The following is a 21,102-nucleotide window of genomic DNA, read 5'->3' as shown; positions in this document are numbered from 1 at the left end:
ATTTCGTAAGAAACGCGTAATATTTAGAAAGAAACAATTTGATGAAAATGTTGATAATGAAGCCACAAAGTCTTTTGAAGAATCTTTTAGAGTTGATCACTTCTTATACATAATAGACCAAGCCATTTTGTCACTTCAAAATAGATTTGAACAATTTGAAGCATATGAAAATATTTTTGGTTTTCTATTTAGTGGTAAAAAATTGAGATCACTAGATGATGAGAGTTTGAAAAAAATATTGTCTTAACCTTGAACTTTCTTTAACACATAATACTTATTCCGACATTGATGGTTTAGATGTAATTTTTGAATTACAAGTGTTAAGAGAAATAATACAAGCAGAAGATAATGATCTAATCGAAATACTCAATCAAATAAAAAGATTTGATTCTTTCCAAATACATATATTGCTTATAGAATAATGTTAACAGTTCCTGTAACTGCTGCCTCAGCCGAAAGAAGTTTTGCAAAACTAAAATTGATAAAATCTTATCTAAAATCAACAATGTCTCAAAAGAGATTGAATGGATTAGCTATATTATCAATTGAAAAAGAATTGTTAGAACGAATAGATTATAAAACAGTGATTAATGAGTTCGTATATAAAAGAGCTAGAAAAGTAAACTTTAAATAAAAATATATGTGACGATCTTTCCTTTCTTTTAAAAAAATTAGGGCCTCTTTATGAAGTTTAGCTTGAGGCTCCCAATCTTGTTGAGACGGCCCTGGGAGGGGAATGAAGATGAGAAAATGGGGGAAGGAAAGAAGGGGTGTCGAGGAGACGGAAGGGTTTTTTCTTTTGAGATAATGGTAAAAAACACACCTGAAGTATAATTTTTTGCAAGTTTATATCTGAACTATCACCAATTATTTATTAAAACACGACTCGAGATTAATGAGTCAACTGCCATGTGAACAAAATTTTATGGGTAAATTAAGTTGTCACGGGCCTTTTGATAATTGTGTTCAAACACTAGGTCTAGTCAACTTCAAAGAGTGTGTTTTAATAAATAATTAGTAATATTTCAGATAAGAAACGTCACCTAATAAGGAACTAGCAAAAAAGTGATACTTTAGGTGTGTTTTGACCACTATCTCTTTTCCTTTCTTTATTCCCTTCTTTCTAACCTCTATTTTTTTTTAAATAGAGGTCATTATATCTACTCGCTTTATAAGCGTCCAACTCACACTCTTTTTGCAACTCAACAAAATAAACACCACATAAACTTCATCAATAGTCAGTTATTTTAAATAGTTTGTTTGAACATGTAAAGTGCTTAAATGGAACTCCGAGGAGTATAAGGACAGAATGTCAAAACGAAGCATGCAGATATATCAACTAGGCTAGTCGGCCTCGAAAATATAAAGAGCTTCTAACAATTTTTTTTTTTTTTTTTTTTATTGTTAGTTCTAACACTTAAAATTTTTTGTTTTAATGTTATTTTATATAGTATTAAATTGAAATGAACTTAAATGGAATCACATTACAGTAATATATCATATTGCTCACTCCCTAATTATTTGGTATCGAGGCGTTAATTGCTGTTGTAACTTCAGCTAGACTGGAAATATTTAACCAGAGCAAGTTCATCATTCCCGTACGAATTGCAACTCTATCAACACTGGCCCTGCTAGCTGAACAAAATTTGATCTCATACAATTCAAGTATGTTTGGTATCCATTATCACTTCATACCACCTAACACGAAAACCATGAATATACAAGCAAAACAGAAATCAGTTGGCAAGGTTGTTCTATAATCAGCCTTCCATCATTTCTGTTTCCTCAGCCATTATGATCTCCACGTCGCGGATATCTCGCTTCAATACATTGCCAAGCCTAGCAATAGCCTCGGTTTGCTGCTGCAAAACCTGCCCAAATGGAAGATTTTGATTAGTCTACGAAACCATTTGCAGTAGATGTAGGTAAGACATGCACTCAGAAGAAACAACACTCTTTGGAAATCAGATGAATCTGAATTGAATCTGCTAAAACGTCACAAATTTCAAGGATTCCACTACAATATGTCTGAGCCTCACTAATGCACTTCCCGATTAAATTCATCCATTCATCCAACTCGGGGCAAACTCATGATAGTAATATAACTCTTCATTTTCATAATTCCTTTTACCTCTTACTATCCCGCCTGTCGGTCTGTTAAATTACCAAAGGGAGATGATATTATACCAGAACAGCTTTACATCTTATTCACTGATAGTCCCTTAAAAAGCAGATACACTGGGAGTTTAACAAGTATCATGGCAGGAAAGTGACAGAGGCAAAGAGCACACATATTGCACATTTTTTATTTGGGAAAACCTATAACAGATCTTACGTTTCTCTATATGGTTACGAAGTGCTATTAGACAACCACATTTTACAGAAAGCCATGAGGAACATCATTTAATTATTGTAGCAGACAGAATGTTTTGCTCATAGCTCCTGCATGTGGCCGTGTAGAAGCAAAGAGCACATATCGTACCTTTTATTTTGGATAAACTGAAGCACATCTTAGACTAGTCAATATGGTTACGAAGTGCTATTAGACAACCACGACTTACAGAAAGCCATAACGAACAACATTTAACTATTGTTGCCGACAGAATGTTATTTCTCATACCTCCTGCATGTCAGCAAGACTTTGTTCATGAATTTTAGTTGAACCAGGGAGATAAACAGAACCACCTCCAAGGCCATTTTGAACACGGCATATTGTGAGCAGATTCTGCACCCTCCTAGAAAGTTCTGCTCCAGAACCTTTTAACTGTAAGTTGTATCTATTTGTCAGGAAGTCTAGACAGCCAAAAAGCACTCAATAAGTTAACAGACTAGGCTACTAAACCTGTCTCGTGATGGCAGCCAACTTCTCCGCCAATTCAGCCTCTCCTTTAATCAAAGGCAATCGACAACCTTTACCTTCAAGTGCCTCCAGTATTCTCATCACCTGTAGTGCAGGGGAGCAAGAAATACAGTAAAATAAGCATAACCGTTGAACCTAATAGTGCAAACAAGAGTCTTATGTAATTATCTGACTGGAAGCGAAAATAAGCATGGCAGTGATCCGCGAAAAGGACACGCCTCACAAAGTAGATGCTTAGCTAATTTGGTTTAAGCATAAGACAATAAATAATTAAACCGAAAGAGCAGGTTTGCAAGTTTCTACTAGTAGAAAATTAAGATTATAAGAAAGGCCAAATAAAAACCGCACCCTCAAAAGGCGTCTTTGAAGACCTTGCTCTTTGTGTCTCATTCTTTCAATCCAAGGAAGGGTATCAGCTTGAAAATGCCTTTGCAGCTGCATTTATTGAAGGTCAAGCCAACAAGGACAGTGTAATGCACAGACATCAAAAGACATATCTCTGACAATGTGCAGGCACACAATTAGAGAGGAGAAAGGAGACGAACCATCTTCACATTGCTCTGCGTCATTTGCACCCTCTCAGCATCTGAAACTATGACTTGATCTTGAAGCTACACGAATCCAATTGGAAATATCAATTACCAGGAACCACGCCTCCCACCCCGGGGCCCAATTTAAGGGGAAAATAGAAACAAATGAAAGGCCATGATTAAAATGAGAAATTGTGATGCAAAGGCATCTCAGATGATTGAAACGTCCTCTCACATATGAGCTTAGTCCTGCAAAGCTGAGAACTAGAAAATCCAAATATTAACCTTACTGACAAAAATTAAATAAGTTAACTAGTTAATTACTCCCTCCATTTCATAATAAGTGTTGTTTCACAAAATCAAGGCATTGATTTTTTTCTTCCAATTTTACTCTTAGATAAATGAAGTTTTACATAACCAAGAAACCACTAAAGAGCTACTACTTTTTCAAGGCATTTGATAGGATAAGTTAGTAAAAACACTTTTCACTTTCTAGGAGGTAGTAGTTTTCTTAAGGGTTGTGCCAAACCTAAAAACACCACTTATTAGAGCTTTTGACCAATATCATCCTTCTTGTTTTAGCTTAACTTTCATCTCATCCTTATAGTATTTTACTTAATTGAAAACATCCCTTAAGTTCTTCATATTTGACCGAAAACGTCCCTCCATTAACTTTTCCGTCTATTTCTGATGCCGCCTTCGTATCTCACATGCTTGATCTTTTTATTTATTTATTTATTTTATTTTTATTTTTTTAATAAAAAATCCTCAAGCTCAGGGGACCTTGTTTTCATCATGGACAAAACAACTGACTTGGAGAAGTCTAATACCCAGCAACAGGGGACCTTCTTCACCGGCCATTTGATCATATACCATCTCAAAATCCGATCTGAGATCAATTTTAGCCTTTCTTCTTCAATTTTTTTGCTTCTTGCCAAAATGTCTAGATAGTGCTTTAATTTCTTTGGCGAAGGATCAAAATTGATCCCAATAGAAAAATTATCATTGTTGACACCTATGTTGATAGATTAGTGTTTAGCACAGGAAGAAACGAGAAGTGAAAAAGAAAACATAAGTTATTCCGAGGAGTTCTGATGGTCGTCAGCTTTAGCCCCCTATCTCGGAATGTTTTGACTCAGGTGCCGGTTTTAAAGAACAGAAAAAGCGATTACAAATAAGTTGTAAACCGGAGAGGCTACCTAATCTGGCCCATAGCTATGATGAGTGAAGCAATAAGTACCACATGTCATAGAAACCATCATGAAATGAACCTTTCAAGAGGTGAAACAAACTAATTTTAACATTTCATCGATTTGTTAATTGTGGGTTTGGAGCAAAGAAGGAAAGAGAAGATACACATCATCTGATGCGAGTCTGCTACCTATGAGCATCACCATAACCCCCACCCTGCACATCTCTCTCATGAGCTAGCTTCACAGATGGGGACTAGTGATATGGGTTAGATACTTGGATCAATCTATGAGGTTTTTAGAGAAAAAATATTCTGATGTTGCTGGTTTAATGTAGTTCCCTGTATGTTTCTGTTTCCAAAGGAGAGGCTAGAATTTAAAAAATATATAACGTAAACGATGAATTGCACGTGAGAAAGAAGGCACTGTTAGAAAAGGATAGCAAAACTAACGGAGGGATGTTTTTTATCAAGTTTGGGTAACTTAAGGGATGATATCGGTTAAGTGTGATATTATAAGGATGTAATGATAATTGAGATAAAACAATAGGGATGATAACGGTCAACAGCTCCCACTTATTATGAAACAGAGGGAGTATATAACAAAAAGAATGTTTTATTAAGTGGAGAAAAGAGCAAAATTGAACTCTTTAACTCTGTATATTACTTTTGAATAGCTCATATAGTTGAGTAATAGAGAGAGGAACTTTTAGGCAGTATTCCACGTACTCATTTTGAAGCATTAGAAGAAACTCTAATAGCCTGTTTGGCCAAGCACTTTTGGTAAGAAGTAGTTTGTGTTTGGCCAATTAACTTAAAAACCATTTTTTAGCAGCAATTAGTGTTTGGCCAAGCTTTTAAAAAGTGTTTCTAAGTGTATTTTCTCAAAAGTGCTTTTGGGAAAAAACTACTTTTTTAACTTCTGAAACACAGCGTGTGCCTACTCCCCAGAGGCACTTATTTTCTCCCAAAAGCTTGGCCAAACACCCCACTTTTTGAAAAAAAAAAAACACTTTTCGCCTCCCAAAAGCTTGGCCAAACACCCCACTTTTTGAAAAAAAAAAAACACTTTTCGCCTCCCAAAAGCTTGGCCAAACAGGCTATAAGCTTCTAGGAACTGGATTCAACGACACGTCCTCATTCACTATTAACTTCTGTAGGTATGACACGGGACTGAGTGCACTACTTTTTAAGCTGCAATCTAAATATACACGTCAAGACTTGTCAAGTTCAGAATGTCAGGGATGCTACAATGGCTATAAATGGTAAGCCAGAGAGGTCAGGTATCAGTAAAGCTGATTGGAGAATTTAAAATTAAAGCTATATCTATCACAATAACACAACAGCGGGGCAAAGGGAGCCAATATCGATTCCAAACTCAACTTAAGAAAAGGAAATTCTCAGTTGCAAGTCCTTGAGAACCACACTACAAGCAATAGAACAGCTTGGTATCCTACAAACATTTAGAGGAAGAAACTAATGAACCATCTGATGGATTCTTGCTACAGGCGATAACCAAGAAGAAAACAGTTGGGCCAGTCCCGAATCACTTGCTATGAGAGGTATAGAAGCAAAAGGAGGATACTACTAAACAGGAAGGTCTTTCAAATAGGATTTGGTCCTTAAGGTTATGTTACAATCTTTTTAACAAATTGCAGCACTAATTCTTGGCCTTGGAGAAAGATTTGGTACAACAAAGCACCTTTAAAGATATCTTGCTTCTCTTGGTTGGTGGCTAAGAGCATGTCTCACTCAATCTAATATTCAGAAAAGAGGAATGAAACTCTCTGGCATATGTCTCCTTATGAAAAGAACCCTGAAGAGGCATGTCAACTATTTTTTCACAGCAAGGTGACTAACCAGATTTGGTGCATGTTCATTGCCATTTTTTGACATGAACTGGACAATGCCCCCACTCTGTTTTAGAATTTTGGCATAGCTGGAACAGAGTCGGGCTAAACGAGAAGGCACACAAGATTCGGGGCACCATACCTTGGGTCATTTGGTGGACAATTTGGACAGAAAGAAACAGAAAAACTTTTTAAGGCAAAAGGAGGAATATATATATACACACATAGCCTTATACTCAGATGTACTTTTTTGCTAGCTTTTTGGTGCAACTTGGTTTATGTAAAAGATGTAGATTCCATGTTAGATATGAACAAAGAGTTGCACATTGTGTCATGTAACTTACAAAGATCAGTTCCCTAACTTACAAACTTCGCCTCACATATCATTTCCGAATTATCTATGAAATATTTTAAACCGCTAGGAAATTTGAAACCTATCACTTGTTCATTTCAAAAATAGAATACATACTTTCAGGTTTCTTTCAGTTTCCAGAAATCAGTGCAACCAGCCTAAAGATGCTTTCTCCAGGAACAGTCCTTGGGGACTTCCAAAATTGCATATTGGTCCCTCCTTTTAACAGATATGGTTTGTTCTTTAATTTTGTCCATTTGACTACTCGTAACTACATTTTTACTAGCAAATAAAAATCTTTAGTCAGTTCTAAACAATAAACTTTCACCCATGTGAAAGCATTTACAATTGTCGTAGGTAAGTTATATCTTCCTAAACATGACTGTTTTCCACAATCAATTCTACAAGCATGTTGTTTTCCAGAAACTAATCCCAAAAACAATACCAGTTGCTAAAATTTCCAAACATATGCTGGCAACGATGGGTTGTTCCAAGTTTTAAGAAGAAATCCATTCAATTACAGGAGAAGATTATGGAATCGCTAACCTAGAGTTCAAGCAATGGCAGAACATCCTCTACCTAGGATGCATTTGGTATCAAGGAAAGTGTTTCTGTAATTTCCAGTTTGCTAAGGGTATAAAAGTATGTGAAATATGGTAATTGCACAAGCTGTAATATAGATTTGAGGATAATATTTTGTGTACTAAAGGCTGATAAACGCTATTTCAGTGTTGATTGAAATAAGTGATACCAAATAATAGTTGGGATTTGTAAAAGAAAACGACTTCTGTGCATGAGAGGAGGAAGTTATTATTCCCATTTTGGTGAAAATAATTTTTCTTAAGGAAAACATTTTCCAGATTTCAAGGTACTGAAACACTGGAAACATTCTCCTTAAGAAATACATTTCCCAAGAAATCATTTTCTATCTTACCAAAGACACTACTAGTGATTATCTTCTAGGTACCTTGAGTCGCTCGGAGAGATCCTTGAAGCCCTGAACAAGCTGAGGCCACAGGCGCTCACGGTCAATACTCTCCATGCCTTCAAGTTTGCCCATTGCCTCTGCCCACATAATCTGGCAATCAAAACTAATTCATCGAACTTACCAACTACTATCAGCAAGAAACAAGCAAAGAAACCAGGATGTTACACTGAAATGAAAACTTTAATCATATCGAACTCACATCAGATACTCCTGCAGGTTTCGTCCTTTGTTGAGGTTCCGTCACACTGAACAAAAGATGCTGCAAAACAACCATAAACACAAATAAATGACAAGAATGTAACCCTCTATACACACCCAAAAGATGGAAGCCTTCCAATCATAATTTATTAACAACTGACATATCAAAATAACCAAAACCAAGTTTAAATATCTTCACAATGCTAGCGAACGGCTCGAATGAAATAAATAAACAATTCAGTTACTACTTAACAAGTGATGATATACTATTGTGTATCTAAGTTTTTACATTTGATTCACTCACCTCTCAAAAATAAGCTAGCCTAGTAGGAAAAGAAATCGAACCTTGAAAGCATACTTAGGGTTACCAGTCTCCTCCTTGTACGCATCAACGATTGCCTGAAACAAATATACACAGACAACTATAAACAAACGAGTTTAAGTTGTAGTAGTCACTCCACATAATAAGCATTGATTGGTCACCTGGATAAAATGGTAAGTAACCTGCTATACAAAGGAAAGACATTTTAAATAAACGAGCATTTGTTTTAGAAAGAAGACCCGGACTACCAACCCTTGGATAGCCACCCTTAAGGACAGCTCCTTGGTGGTGACTCCCCTATCCTTCCGATTTTTTTGATTCCCAGGTCCTTTATTGTCACCATTACAGTATTTTTCAGACGTTCCGATAATATTTTAAATTCTTGTGCCTAGTAGAGATTAGAGAGTTTTATTTCGTGTCCGGGAACATTAATGATTCTGCAGCGACATGCTTTTTAGCATCTAACAGTTTTTCTCAGTAATTTTATGAATAAGATATATTTCTTGCTTATTTGAAGCCATATAAGGCTTTCTTCAATCAGCGGAGGAAGTCTGGTATGGCTTGATTAACTATTAAAAGTGTTTTACATTGTTAGCTATTGGCCAATCCACCTTATGTCTTTTTTTTTTTTTTTTTTTTTTTTTTGGATAAGGTAAATTTTATTAAAAGGTACCAAGATAGTAGAATTACAACAAAAACAGCCCTGCCATACCAGGGCAACTACAAACCCCCTATCTCCTCTAGGAAATTCATAAATTGCTCCATATTTTCCATAACTTGTCTTTGACACCAAACATACAAAGTTTAATAAGCATCTATTTTTAATCCTGGATACGTGCTGCCTTTTGCTTCAAAGCAAATCCTGTTCCTTTCCAGCCATATTGTCCAGAACTCACAGAGGAATTGTTCTTCAAACTAGCTTTTGAGGTTTACCCATCCTTAGGTGTTGCCATGAATCCAACAGGCTCTTCACAATGGAAGGCATTGCCCACTTGACACCATGTAAATTTAGAACGAGCTCCCAGCACTGTCTTGCCACTTTGCAATGAATGAATAGATGATGGACTGTTTCTGCCTCTTCTTCACACATGTAGCACCTATTATAAAGAGTGATTCCTTTTTTCTGCAAGTTCTCCTGAGTTAAACAAGCTTCCCTTGCTGCAATCCAAACAAGCTACTTTAATAGGTGCTCTTGATTTCCATATCGCTTTCCATTGCCAATCTGGTTGATAGCGCCATTGTTGTTTTTGTAGCAGCTTGTAACAACTATTAAATGTAAAGATACCATCACTGTTTGCTGTCCAGATTAAAGAGTCTCTCTCGTTATCTTCCAGACTAACAGTGTCCACCAATTGAGCAAAATCATCAACTTCCCAATCATTGAGACCCCTCCTTAAAATCAACTGCCAACCAGTGCTTTAGTAGAATTCTGATACACTTTCACTCTTGTTTGTGGAGCAGTTATATAGAGAACGATATTTTGATCTAAGACTTTCACTTCCCAGCCATATATCTGACCAAAATTTAATATTACTACGATTCCCCAATTTCAGTTTCACAAATTGACTGTACTCACTCCATAACTTACTGATTGTGCTCCACACTCCCCCCTTTGAAGAAGACTGAACTAACAAGGTGTCCATATGTCCTTCCTACCATACTTGGCATCAATCAACTGTTTCCATAATCTATTACTGTTATCATTGTATCTACAGAGCCATTTAAATAACAGGCTTTTGTTATGCAACTTCAGATTCCTCACTCCTAGTCCCCCCTCCTTTCTTTCCTTTGATTACCTCCTACCATCTGACCAAATGGAATTTTTTGCTATCTGAATTGCCTTCCCAGAGAAATTTGTTTCTCATAGAATTCAACTTTTTCTCTATTGTTGTTAGCGTCTTAAAGAGTGAATACCATCCAACACACAATTGATCAATGTAAATCTACCCCCAAAAGAGAAATATTGTATCTTCCATGGTACCAATTTACTACTACACCTATCCAGGACCCCCTGCCACATCTTTGAATCATTCTTATTGGCTCCAAGTGGTAGTCCTAAATAAGGGGTTGGTAACTGCTCTATCTTACATCCTATAACATCTGCCAGCTCATCAATACAGTGTTCAGTATTAATACTAAGCACACAGCTCTTTGCCAAGTTTACTTTCAAACCCGACACAGCCTCAAAAGCTAGTAGTACGCCTCTGAGATGTAGAAGTTGATCTTTTTCAGCTTCACAAAGTATCAAGGTATCATCCTGATCCATCCTAGATGTCCTGCTTTCTTAAGCATTCTACTTAAGATTTCCATCATCAACAAGAATAGGTAGGGAGATAGGGGATCCCCTTGTCTTAGCCCCCTATGTGAATTGAAGTATCCCTGTGGATTCCCATTAATTAAAACTGAGAAGCTAACTGTGGATATGCAAAATTTTATCCACCTAATCCATTTCTCTCCAAAATTCATTTGTTTCATCACATTTAACAAACATGACCAATTCACATGATCAGACGCCTTTTCCAGATTAAGTTTGCAAACCACCCCTTTAATCTTCCTCTTAAATAAGCATTCCACACATTCATTAGCAACCATAGCAGCATCAATAAATTTGCCTGCCTCTCACAAAGGCATTCTGATTATCTGATATCAGTTTTCCAATCACCTTATTTAGTCTTTCAGCCAACAATTTTGCAATTATTTCGTAGACACTTCCCAACAAGCTAATAGGTCTGAAGTCTTTCACTTCCACTGCCTCCCTTCCTTTTAGGAATAAGAGCAATAAAAGTAGAATTAATGCTCTTGGAGAAGGCTCTCCTGATAGAACCACTCCACTGCTTTCCAGACATCCTCCCTAACAATGTTCCAACATTTTTGAAAAGAGAACATATTGAAGCCATCTAGCCCAAGTGCTTTATCTGCTCTGAATAGCTTGACTACTCTTTCCACCTCCTCAATAGTATAAGGCCTTTGAATCCATTTTTTCTCGTCCTCTGTTAGTTTTTCCAACTGCTCTTCCTCCCACAATGTCATCAACTTTCAGATTCAACAAACAACTTCTCACAGAAATTTGGTACATGATCTTTGTATTGACGATGATGTCACATCTCGTATTGGTGCAGGGTGGATGAAATGGAGGCTCGCTTCCGGAGTGTTGTGTGATAAGAAGGTGCCACCAAAATTTAAAGGCAAGTTCTACAAGTGGTGGTTAGACCGACTTTGTTGTATGAGGCGGAGTGTTGGTCAGTCAAGAACTCTCACATTTAGAAGAAGAAAGTTGCAGAAATGATAATGCTGCGATGGATGTGTGGGCACACTAGGAGATATAGGATTACGAATGAAGATATTCGGGACAAGGTGGGAGTGGGAGGACAAGATGCTGGAAGCGAGGCTGAGATGATTGGGTATGTGAAGAGGAGCACCGATGCCCCAGTTCGGAGGTGTGAGAGGTTGGCTATGGGGTTTTAGGAGAGGTAGAGGTAGGTCAAAGAAGTATTGGGGGAGGTGATTATACAGGACATGGAGCAGTTCCAATTTACCAAGGACATGACCTTAGATAAGAGGTTACGGAGGACTCAGAATAGGTAGAAGGCTAGTAGGTAGTCCCGCTTATCTTTTCGTACTAGTAGTCGCAGTTTTGCTCTATAGTTTCTTATCCGTTGATTTCTGCTACTGTCTGTTGTTTCTTGTAATTCGATTATCTTATTTATTTGTGTAGCTGCTGCTCCTTTTTTCAGACTGCTTTATCATGATTTTTTTTCCTTTCTAAAATTGGAATAACTAAAATAGGAACCCAGCATTACTAATACCTACATAACAGTAACCAGCAATGAAACGACCCCTAAACAAAATTGAGAGTAGAAGAGAATAATACTTGTATATCCCTATCGGCGAGAGAAAAGGGAAGTGGAGCGACAGGAGCCATCTGAGTAGTCAACTGAGTAGAAGCATTTGCATACGGAAGGGCTGAAGGAGCAACATTAGGTTGACCAAATGGAGTTGACTGTGCCAGCGTGGGAGGTGTGGAAAAGCTGAACGCTCCCGCACTCTGTGGTGTTTGAAATAACGAACTTTGTTGTTGCTGTGGCTGTGAAAATGGGGTTGAAAATAGTGAGGATCCAAAACCACCAGTGCCGAATGCTGGCGTTGACGGTGTGCCGAACGCTGGAGTGGAAGAAGGTGTGCCGAATGCTGGGGTGGAAGAGGGAGTGCCAAAGGCTGGGGTGGAAGAAGGAGTGCCGAACATTGTTGCAGTGGTGAGAAGGGACAAGCCCTAGGTTAACTTAGGGAGTACACTGACTGACTGACTGACTGAGTGAATTTCAATGTAGTGCCGCCATTTTCTTTTGGGGTTGAGGATTCCGACCTTGCTCTCTATTCACTCCACGAATCCTAGTATGTCTTCTTTTATTTTTCTTTTTCTTTAGCAAAATACATCAAAACGCCCCTAAACTATACTTAAAATGTTGATATCACATCTAAATTATACAAGCGACCTATTACACACCTCAACATCTAAAAAGTAAATTTAATACCTCCTGCAAGGTATTATACCACTTTCACAGCGTGTGGTGTTCCACATGCGCATGCCACGTCAGCGCCACGTGGAAATTAAAATAAATTTTATTATTTTCAGTACTTTTTCTTTTTTCTTTTTAATTTGCACTATTTTCTTTTTCCTTCTTCTCCATTTCACCCCCACCACCCCTTACCCCGCGCCCCACCCCGACCCCCGACTCCCCAAGCCCTTCATGCTTCACTGCTGCAACCACTGCTCGTCCTCTCCTTCCCGGCAGTGAAGAAATTGCACGCAGTCCCTTCAGGGTTTGGTGGTGTTGGTGAAATGAAGAAAAAGGGTTTGGGGGTGTAGGGTGGCGGAGAAGGGAGGGCGGGGTGGCAGTGGCGGTGGCGGTGGTTTGAAGCTGGAAGAGATGGGGGTGGCGTGGGGTGGGGTTGTCGGGGGGGGGGGGGGGGCAGTGGAGGAATAATTTAAAAAAAATATTATTTTAATTTTGACTCCATTTCTTTCCAAGTTGAACTTGGGAGTTTTACGTCCATCAAAAAATGGATTTGATCCATCTGATATCCCGTATGGCATATTTGAAGTAACCACAGTAATATTGATAGACTCCATTTCTGCAAATTCATTTTGTCCTTAGTGATTGTGCAATTTGAAGGGCAGTTCGTGTAATTTCTTCATTGTTGTTAAAAGTCTATTTGAAGGGCAATTCGTGTAATTTCTTCATTATAGTTACCTATTGTTTTCTAAACTTGGACGAATTTAAGTGTAAGTGGGACGAATTTGAGGAGGAATTGGATGATTTGTTCCTCAATTCAATTTTTCCGGTGAGGTGGTGGTGGGTGTTGCTTGGGCTGGTTGGAGAAATCATTGGGTGATTTTTGGAGAAGAAGAAATGAGTTATATTTCAGATTTTTTGTTTGTGAATTTGAAATGAAGGAGGTGGCGTAAAGGTGGAGAAGCAGAGGGAGCGGGGTGACGTGGAGGTGGACGACGGCAGTGGGGGGGGGGGGGGCGTGGAGGAGAAGAGGAAGATGAAGAAGAGGGGGCGGGGTAGGGTGGGGGTATATTTAGCAAAAAAAAAAAACATAAAAAGATAAAAACAAAATCAACAAAACGCACCTATTTTTTAATCATAATTTTTTTTTGTGCCACGTCAGCTTCTGGGGGGTATTAAATTCACTTTTTAGATGTTGAAGTGTGTAATAGGTCGCTCGTATAATTTAGGTGTGATATCGACATTTTGGGTAAAGTTTAGGGGTGTTTTGATGTATTTTACCTTTTCTTTACACTCTATTTGGATGTTCCTTCCTTACCCATGGTTTCATAATCGCACACTATTCTTTTGTTGTGGTTTAATAACATTTTTATTATTTGGTTTGACTGTATGATAATGTATAATAACATGTAAGTTTACTAAAATAACCTTAACCCTTCATTACAAACTAGTTTATAGTATATATTAATAAAATTATGATAGAGGATAAAAATAAAAACTTTAAAAAATAAGTAGGTGGTGAGTGGGGTGGTCATTGGGTGTGTGGTGAGTGGTTGTAGTGTAACGACTGCGTATTTTGACCATATTACCCCTTCAACCCAATTTTTGAGGTATTCGGACGTTTCTAGTGGAAGTTGAAGGAATTAGAACCTTTTAAGTGAAAGGGTTTGACCCATAGTTGACTTTTGGATAAACGGACGTTTTCGGAATTCTGTCTATTCCGTGAGTCCCGGAGGGTCGTTTGTGACTTAGTGGGGTGGCTGGTTTGGTTCCCGAGGCTTTCGGGTGCGTTTTGGGTACTTGGTTGGAAACTTGATTTTAGCCGGTTGGGGGTTGATCGAGTCAACGTGACCTCCGTTGAGAATTCCGAGGTCACGGATGGATTCGTAGCATGTTTTTACTTGCGTCTGCATGTTTTGTTTGTATCCGGGAGGTCTCGGATGGTTGTCGGGGTTTTGGGTTGAGACTTGGTGAAACTAGAAAATTTCTGGTTCTGGTGTCTCACCCTAACAGAGGATGTTCGCCCCAGCAGGCTTTGGTTCGCAGGAGCGGAACCATGACGTAATTAATGAAATCTTCCCCAGCGGATGGGAATCCGCTAAGGCGGGAGCGGAAATGGTTCGCCCCAACATGAATCGCTAAACCAGAATTCCTATTTTTATTCCTAATTTCGAATCATTAGTTCCATTCACCAAAAACCTAAGTCTAAAGAACATTGGGGATGATTTTAAGAGAGCTTTTGGTGGAATCATCTTGAGGTAAGTTCTTAACCCATAATCTTGCATTTGCCCTTCCTTTACTCGTATCCATGGTGGTAAATGGTGATTGAGGGTGATGGGTTATGAAACCTAGGTCATTAATCATTAAACCCTCTAATCTAATCGGTCATTGCTGTTTGAAATACTAATTTTATAATCTATAATTGTGGATTAATAGATTCTAGGATTGAATCTCTCTTGGCTTCTAGAATCAATTCATGAATTTAGGGTTCTTACTAATTTGGGGGTTTTGGCTTAATCGATGAAATTGAAGGACCAATTGTGGTTAGAGCTCGATAAAATTAAGGATAATGACTAATGAGACTATGGGTACTGTAATTTCACCCTTAATTTCCGGTTTTACCCTCGTGTGTCGATAAGGGTATTTTGAAGCAGTTCTCCACCCATTACTCTTTCCGATTAGTTGGTTTGTTGTGGTCATTTACTTACTTAGCATTGTTAATATTAGACTTCGATTGTTCTGAAGCACTTCGGAAGGGGAAAGCTCACGTGAAGTAGTACGTGACTCCTGTTCGGCATTTGAGGTAGGTTACGGCTTACTTTAGTTAGACTTTGATCAGTGAAACGTATGTATGCATAGAAATGACGAGAAAGTTACACCCCACGTATTCGTAGTGATAGACCTATGGTTTCCTAGTCGGGTATGCCCTTGGAATAGAGACCCGATGTCACGCCCCGAACCATGGCCTGGGCATAACACGACACTCGGGACTTGCTTGCATGTGTCCGAGCGAACGTCATGGCTTGCTTGTCAACATGGGTATCAAACCAATATAATCTATATGATGCAATTTAAATGAATCATGAAAATGTAATTTGCGGAACAAAGTCTTGAAGTTATCTTATAGCATGAAAAATCATGAAAACGTAATAGTTTGCACGCATGAAAACATAACTGACTCTGTGAGCTAACATCTATCTATGAAACCTCTAAAACATGTCTGAATACTAACTACCAGGACATGGCCCTAGACTACCATAACTGAATATTAATGCAAACTCCATATTGAACCCCGAGAGGAGTGGGGCTCACCAATAAGCTGATAACTGAGGTGATCCTACTGCGCAAGTGTATGCTCCTAAAAATCGGTATCTGCACCGTGAAGTGCAGGCCCCGGGCAAAAGGGACGTTAGTACATGGTGAATAGTACTAGTATGTAAAACCTGCTGAAACGAAGAACATGACACAACATAGGTATAGGACATGAACTGAAACTGAATGTAACTTGAACATGAGCATGAAACGTGAGTAAAGTCTGAAAACAGTAAATCAATGGAAATACATGTATATAAAACTGTTGTAACGTGGGGAATGCTATAGTATAACCGACAACATGATCTGGTACTTGCGTCCTATCAGCAAAACACTCACACCTTGCCAGGGATATGAGATTTAAGTAATAATAAGCATGTAAGGATCCAAACTGCATAATGAAGGTGTTGCCTCCTTGCTGACAACCCTTATCCTACGGTGGCTACGTAGTTTCAGGCTATATGAGCCTTCTCGGTTAACTAAGCAAATCCCAAAAACATGAACATGATATAGTTGGCTAAGAAGCCCATGATTTTCGTGAAATAACTTATAATATGGTTTCATGAGATAACTTGTCATAGTCTTGCAAACATGTTCTTGATTCATGAGTAATAACAATAGTTCATAATTATATATATAATTGACTTGAAAATATGCTTGTAACTTGCTAGATAAAATCATAAAGTTTCATATAAACATAATGAGAACACATGAGGAAGAATTCATGATTCATGGATTAAGTTAGGGTTCCTAATAACCGTAATGGAAAATTAGGAATACAATAATGAATATAGATACAAAATTCATGTACATAAATACGGGCTACCAATATGTTGGGTTTAATGCCCTAGGATTTGAACTAAATGGATATCAAGAAACGGAGCATGGGGAAGAACGTAGAGATTCCCACATGTGGATGGAAGTTCTACATACCTTAATTGCTCCAAAACTTGAATTAAAGACTTGAATTTTGGAGAAGATTTCCTAAATCTTGATTCTTGAACCTTGAGATGGGTTTTCTTGAAAACCCTGGACTAGGAACAATGATTTCTTGCTTAGATTATTAGAGTATATGTTAGAATTGAGTTGGAATAATTAGAGTAGGCTTACCTTGGTGTTCTTGATGATGGAAGAGGGTAGGAGGTCGTTCTAGGGCTTGAAGGAATGAAAAATAATGATTTGAACTGATATGGATGAATATATACTGTTCTGGAAATTGAATTTTACACTCAGTTAAATACGGGCCGTATTTTGAAATAGGGTCCGTATTCCGTATGGACTGCACTGCGTCTCTTCAGTAAAATGACCATAACTCTTTGCACAGATGTCCGTTTGACCCCTATAATATGCCGTTGGAAAGGTATTTCAAAGCTCTACAACTTTCGTCAAGGAAGTTTTCCCAAATTCCAAATACATTTTGAAATAAGGGCCGTATTTTTAAATACAATCCGTATTTAACGATGTAACCTCTAAGTTTCAAATTCCAGAATGCTCAGAAATCTTTGGTACTAGTTTATGACTTCAAATACGGGCCGTATAATGAAATACGGTCACTGTTCATAGGCATAAACCACCATCTTACAACTGAAGAGGAAATTTCAAATTCACACATTTTTTATCTGGTTTTCTAAGTCTAGGATCATGGTCAAAGCTTAGGTTAAAGGTACGGGGTGTTACAATATCTCCCCCTTGGAATCATTCGTCCTCGAATGATGGGTCATGGTTAAGAATATGACTGGACATGGCTTGAATACATGAACATGAAAGAAACATGACGTAAAACATAAGAGCTTGACATGGTTACATGGGAACATGGTCATGGATCATGAGAACTGAATACGTAATTACATGGAAACATGTTCATGGGCAACATGAAACTGTGTAGCGCCTACATGAATGAGAATCATGAAACATTTGTCCTCGATTTATGACTAGTGGTTAAAAATCGCTACTAACTCTGGAATCTACAAAATTTATGGCAGGACTTCCTTCATAATTCAGACCTTCACGACATTTCTCAAACGCCTGTCAGCTAACTAAATTACCAACACACAACTCACACGGTATCTTAATACTTATGATGTGACACGACGTGATTACTGCATCTTGAATGTAGCTAACATAAATACTGAGTTGGCTTGAACACACAAATATTGGTTGAATGATTACATGATTACTATACATGGGGTTTGGAATAAAATTCGTAGGCACGAATGACATGAGTACTGGAAATAGGCACGAACATGACATGATTACCTGGGTGTGAGACGCATGACGTGGGACATAAATACATGAAGACTGGATGACATGAATACATGAGTGCTAAACTGTCATGAGATACGAATACGTCTAAACATGGATATCGTAACATGGGATCTGAATGTCGAAAACATGATTGTTATAATATGAGGGTTGAATACTAAGCGCGGGTAGGATTTGGATACTTAGAGACTTGATCATAGACGTTCATTTGTTACTATGGTAATATAAGATAGGAACATGGCTTAAGCTTTGAATATGACTTAGGCTTTGAATGTAAGTGCAACTCGATGCGAATGCGACAGACTTGAGTCGTATAACAAGAATATGATCCTAACATAGGTATTCATAAATATCTAGCATAGGCATGACATGAATACGTCGAATCTGAGTAGAATACTCTTGAGATAAGTACCACAGGTTATATGAAAAGTTATCTATTTGAATATAGGAATGCACCTTACTTACTTGTAAAGTTCAAATTAAAAAAGCTCTCTTCTCTCTCCTCCCATGCAAACCCTAACTTTGGAACCCTAATAGTGTTATGGCCACGCCGGCCACTGGCCAGCCGCCGCACATGGTGGTTGGTCAGCCATTGTTTACTCAAGAATTCCCTTCTCTCTCCCTCCTCCTCCTCTCGCTTCTTCCAGCAATGTTCACCAACCACAAACAATAATCCCTACGTCCACACCTCATAATTATCGTCAAACCCTATTGCATGAATCTAGTAAAACTTCCATGCATACGTGTGAATCCATTCCTATGAAGATGGTTGATATTATAGATGGAAAACATGTTGTAAGATGGTCATCTTCAGAAGTATCACGAATGGAAAGGTTGAAAACCTACATTATGCTATTGTTGGTAAGTTTTCGTATGGATGGCCTGAACTAGACGAATTGAGATCTATTATACCTCATCAATGTGGCATAAAGGGTAATGTTCGTGTAGGTTTTCTGAGAGAGAGGCATGTATTGATAAGATGTGATCTAAGGGAAGACTTTATTAACCTATCATCAAAAAGTCTCTTTTGGTTGAAGTCAAAAGATGGTCATTCATATCAAATGAGGCCATTAATATATGACTCTAAATTTAGTGTGGACAAGGAAACTTCAATGGCTATGGCTTGGATTTCGTTTCCAAACCTTCTTCCTACCTTTTTTGTCAAAGAATCTTTATTTTCGTTGGCTTCTGCAGTGGGAAAGCCAATCCAATTAGATGCTGCTACTATTAATAAGACCAGGCCAAACTGTGCAAGAGTGAAAGTGTAGGTGGATTTGCTTGCAGATTTGCCTAAGTATGTGTGGATGGAGATTGAAGATGATGTAACAAAGGTTTTCAGGTCGATCAAAGTTAATATTCAATATGACTATTTACCAAAGTTTTGCACAAAGTGCTTGTTGCAAAGTCACTCCAATGATGAATGTTGGGTGTTGTATCCACAACTGGTTGAAAATGTGTTGGCAGATAATGGAGTAGTGTCACAGAACAAAGGAAAGGCTGTAGTTGGTGTAGATGAGCCTGGAACTAGTAAACAAGGGCAGTTCCAACAAGGGAGATATATAAGATATAGAGGGTGGAAAAAACCAGTGCAACAATTTTTACCAAAGGTGTTATCAAGTGGTACTGTGGTAACCTACCCTGGAAACAAGGGGTTGTATAAGAACAATGTGAATCCAACTAGGAGAGATGATGGAACCAAAGATGTTAAGGTATCAAACAAATTTGAGATACTTAACAATGGAGTACAGGATGTTGATGTGAATAGGTTCAGTGATAATCAGGAGGAGAATGTCACTGAGGAAGATGTGGTTATACAAGAAGGGGTGGCAGCTGAATTAGATGGCAAAAAGATGCAGAATAAGGTACATGATGGTGTGAAGGTTCTGGAAAAGGGAGAAGGTTATGTCAATGAAGCTATAAAGGACCATAGTGGTGATAATCATAATCACACTATAAGTGATATTGCCAGAATACAGCAGCCTAATGATGATCCTGAACAAAAAGGCATTCATAGTTCATTGATGGATGACAATGAACTCTTTCTGCAGATTACAAAGGCTGATGGTTCAGAGAAGTCTCAGGATTGTCAACAACAAGAGAATATTGAACTACCTGCAGATGTCCAAAAATCTGTAATGAAATATGGAAGGGTTGATGAAGATGATCAGCAATTGGGAACTGAATATAATACTAGTAAGGATGTAGAGGAAGTCCATCAGCAAAGGAATGATAACAGGATTCAGGATGGAAATAAGGCCTCTGATATTTCTTTGATACAGCAGATGTTTGAATGTAATCAAGCAGGTGAGATGTTTTTGAATGATGGTTGTGTTGAGAGGATGCAAGATATGACTGGTTCCATGGATCATGAGAGGTCTACTCAGGCAATAATGTTGAAGGATATTCATGATGAAGAGGTACATATCTCTAACTGCAACTTGCAGTTGGTTAGCTATTATCCTGACAAAGTTACAGATGCAGAACACCAGAATTTAGCTTTGGCTATAAGTCCTGACATTAGAGATATGCAGCCTCTGAATGTTGATGTAAGGATATCACCAAACAAAGCTTTACATGAGGTAGTCTCTCACAAGCTACAGGAGGTACCTGATAAGTTGAATTTGATCAATAATCAAAAGGAAGATGCTGATGGTACTGCTATTGATCTGAAACAACAGTAGATGTGTGTAGAGGCAGGTGTATCTCCAAAATCACAAAGCAAAGG

General features: G+C 38.1%; 1 protein-coding gene across 1 annotated transcript; it reads right to left on the bottom strand.

Moving 5' to 3' along the window:
* Nucleotides 1-1,539: 1,539 nt before the first annotated feature.
* On the bottom strand, nucleotides 1,540-12,692 carry LOC132617184 (nuclear pore complex protein NUP54). Its single transcript, XM_060332131.1, has 9 exons — nucleotides 12,161-12,692; nucleotides 8,313-8,366; nucleotides 7,969-8,028; nucleotides 7,749-7,859; nucleotides 3,406-3,471; nucleotides 3,209-3,295; nucleotides 2,843-2,944; nucleotides 2,621-2,764; nucleotides 1,540-1,871 (listed from the first exon to the last, which is right to left on the bottom strand). The coding sequence occupies exons 1-9, from the start codon at nucleotides 12,530-12,532 to the stop codon at nucleotides 1,761-1,763; spliced, it is 1,107 nt and encodes a 368-aa protein (XP_060188114.1). The 5' UTR covers nucleotides 12,533-12,692; the 3' UTR covers nucleotides 1,540-1,760.
* Nucleotides 12,693-21,102: the final 8,410 nt, after the last annotated feature.

The sequence above is a fragment of the Lycium barbarum genome, chromosome 11, assembly GCF_019175385.1.
Source record: "Lycium barbarum isolate Lr01 chromosome 11, ASM1917538v2, whole genome shotgun sequence".
Lineage (NCBI taxonomy): Eukaryota > Viridiplantae > Streptophyta > Magnoliopsida > Solanales > Solanaceae > Lycium > Lycium barbarum.
This window is presented reverse-complemented; position numbering and strand designations above follow the sequence as displayed.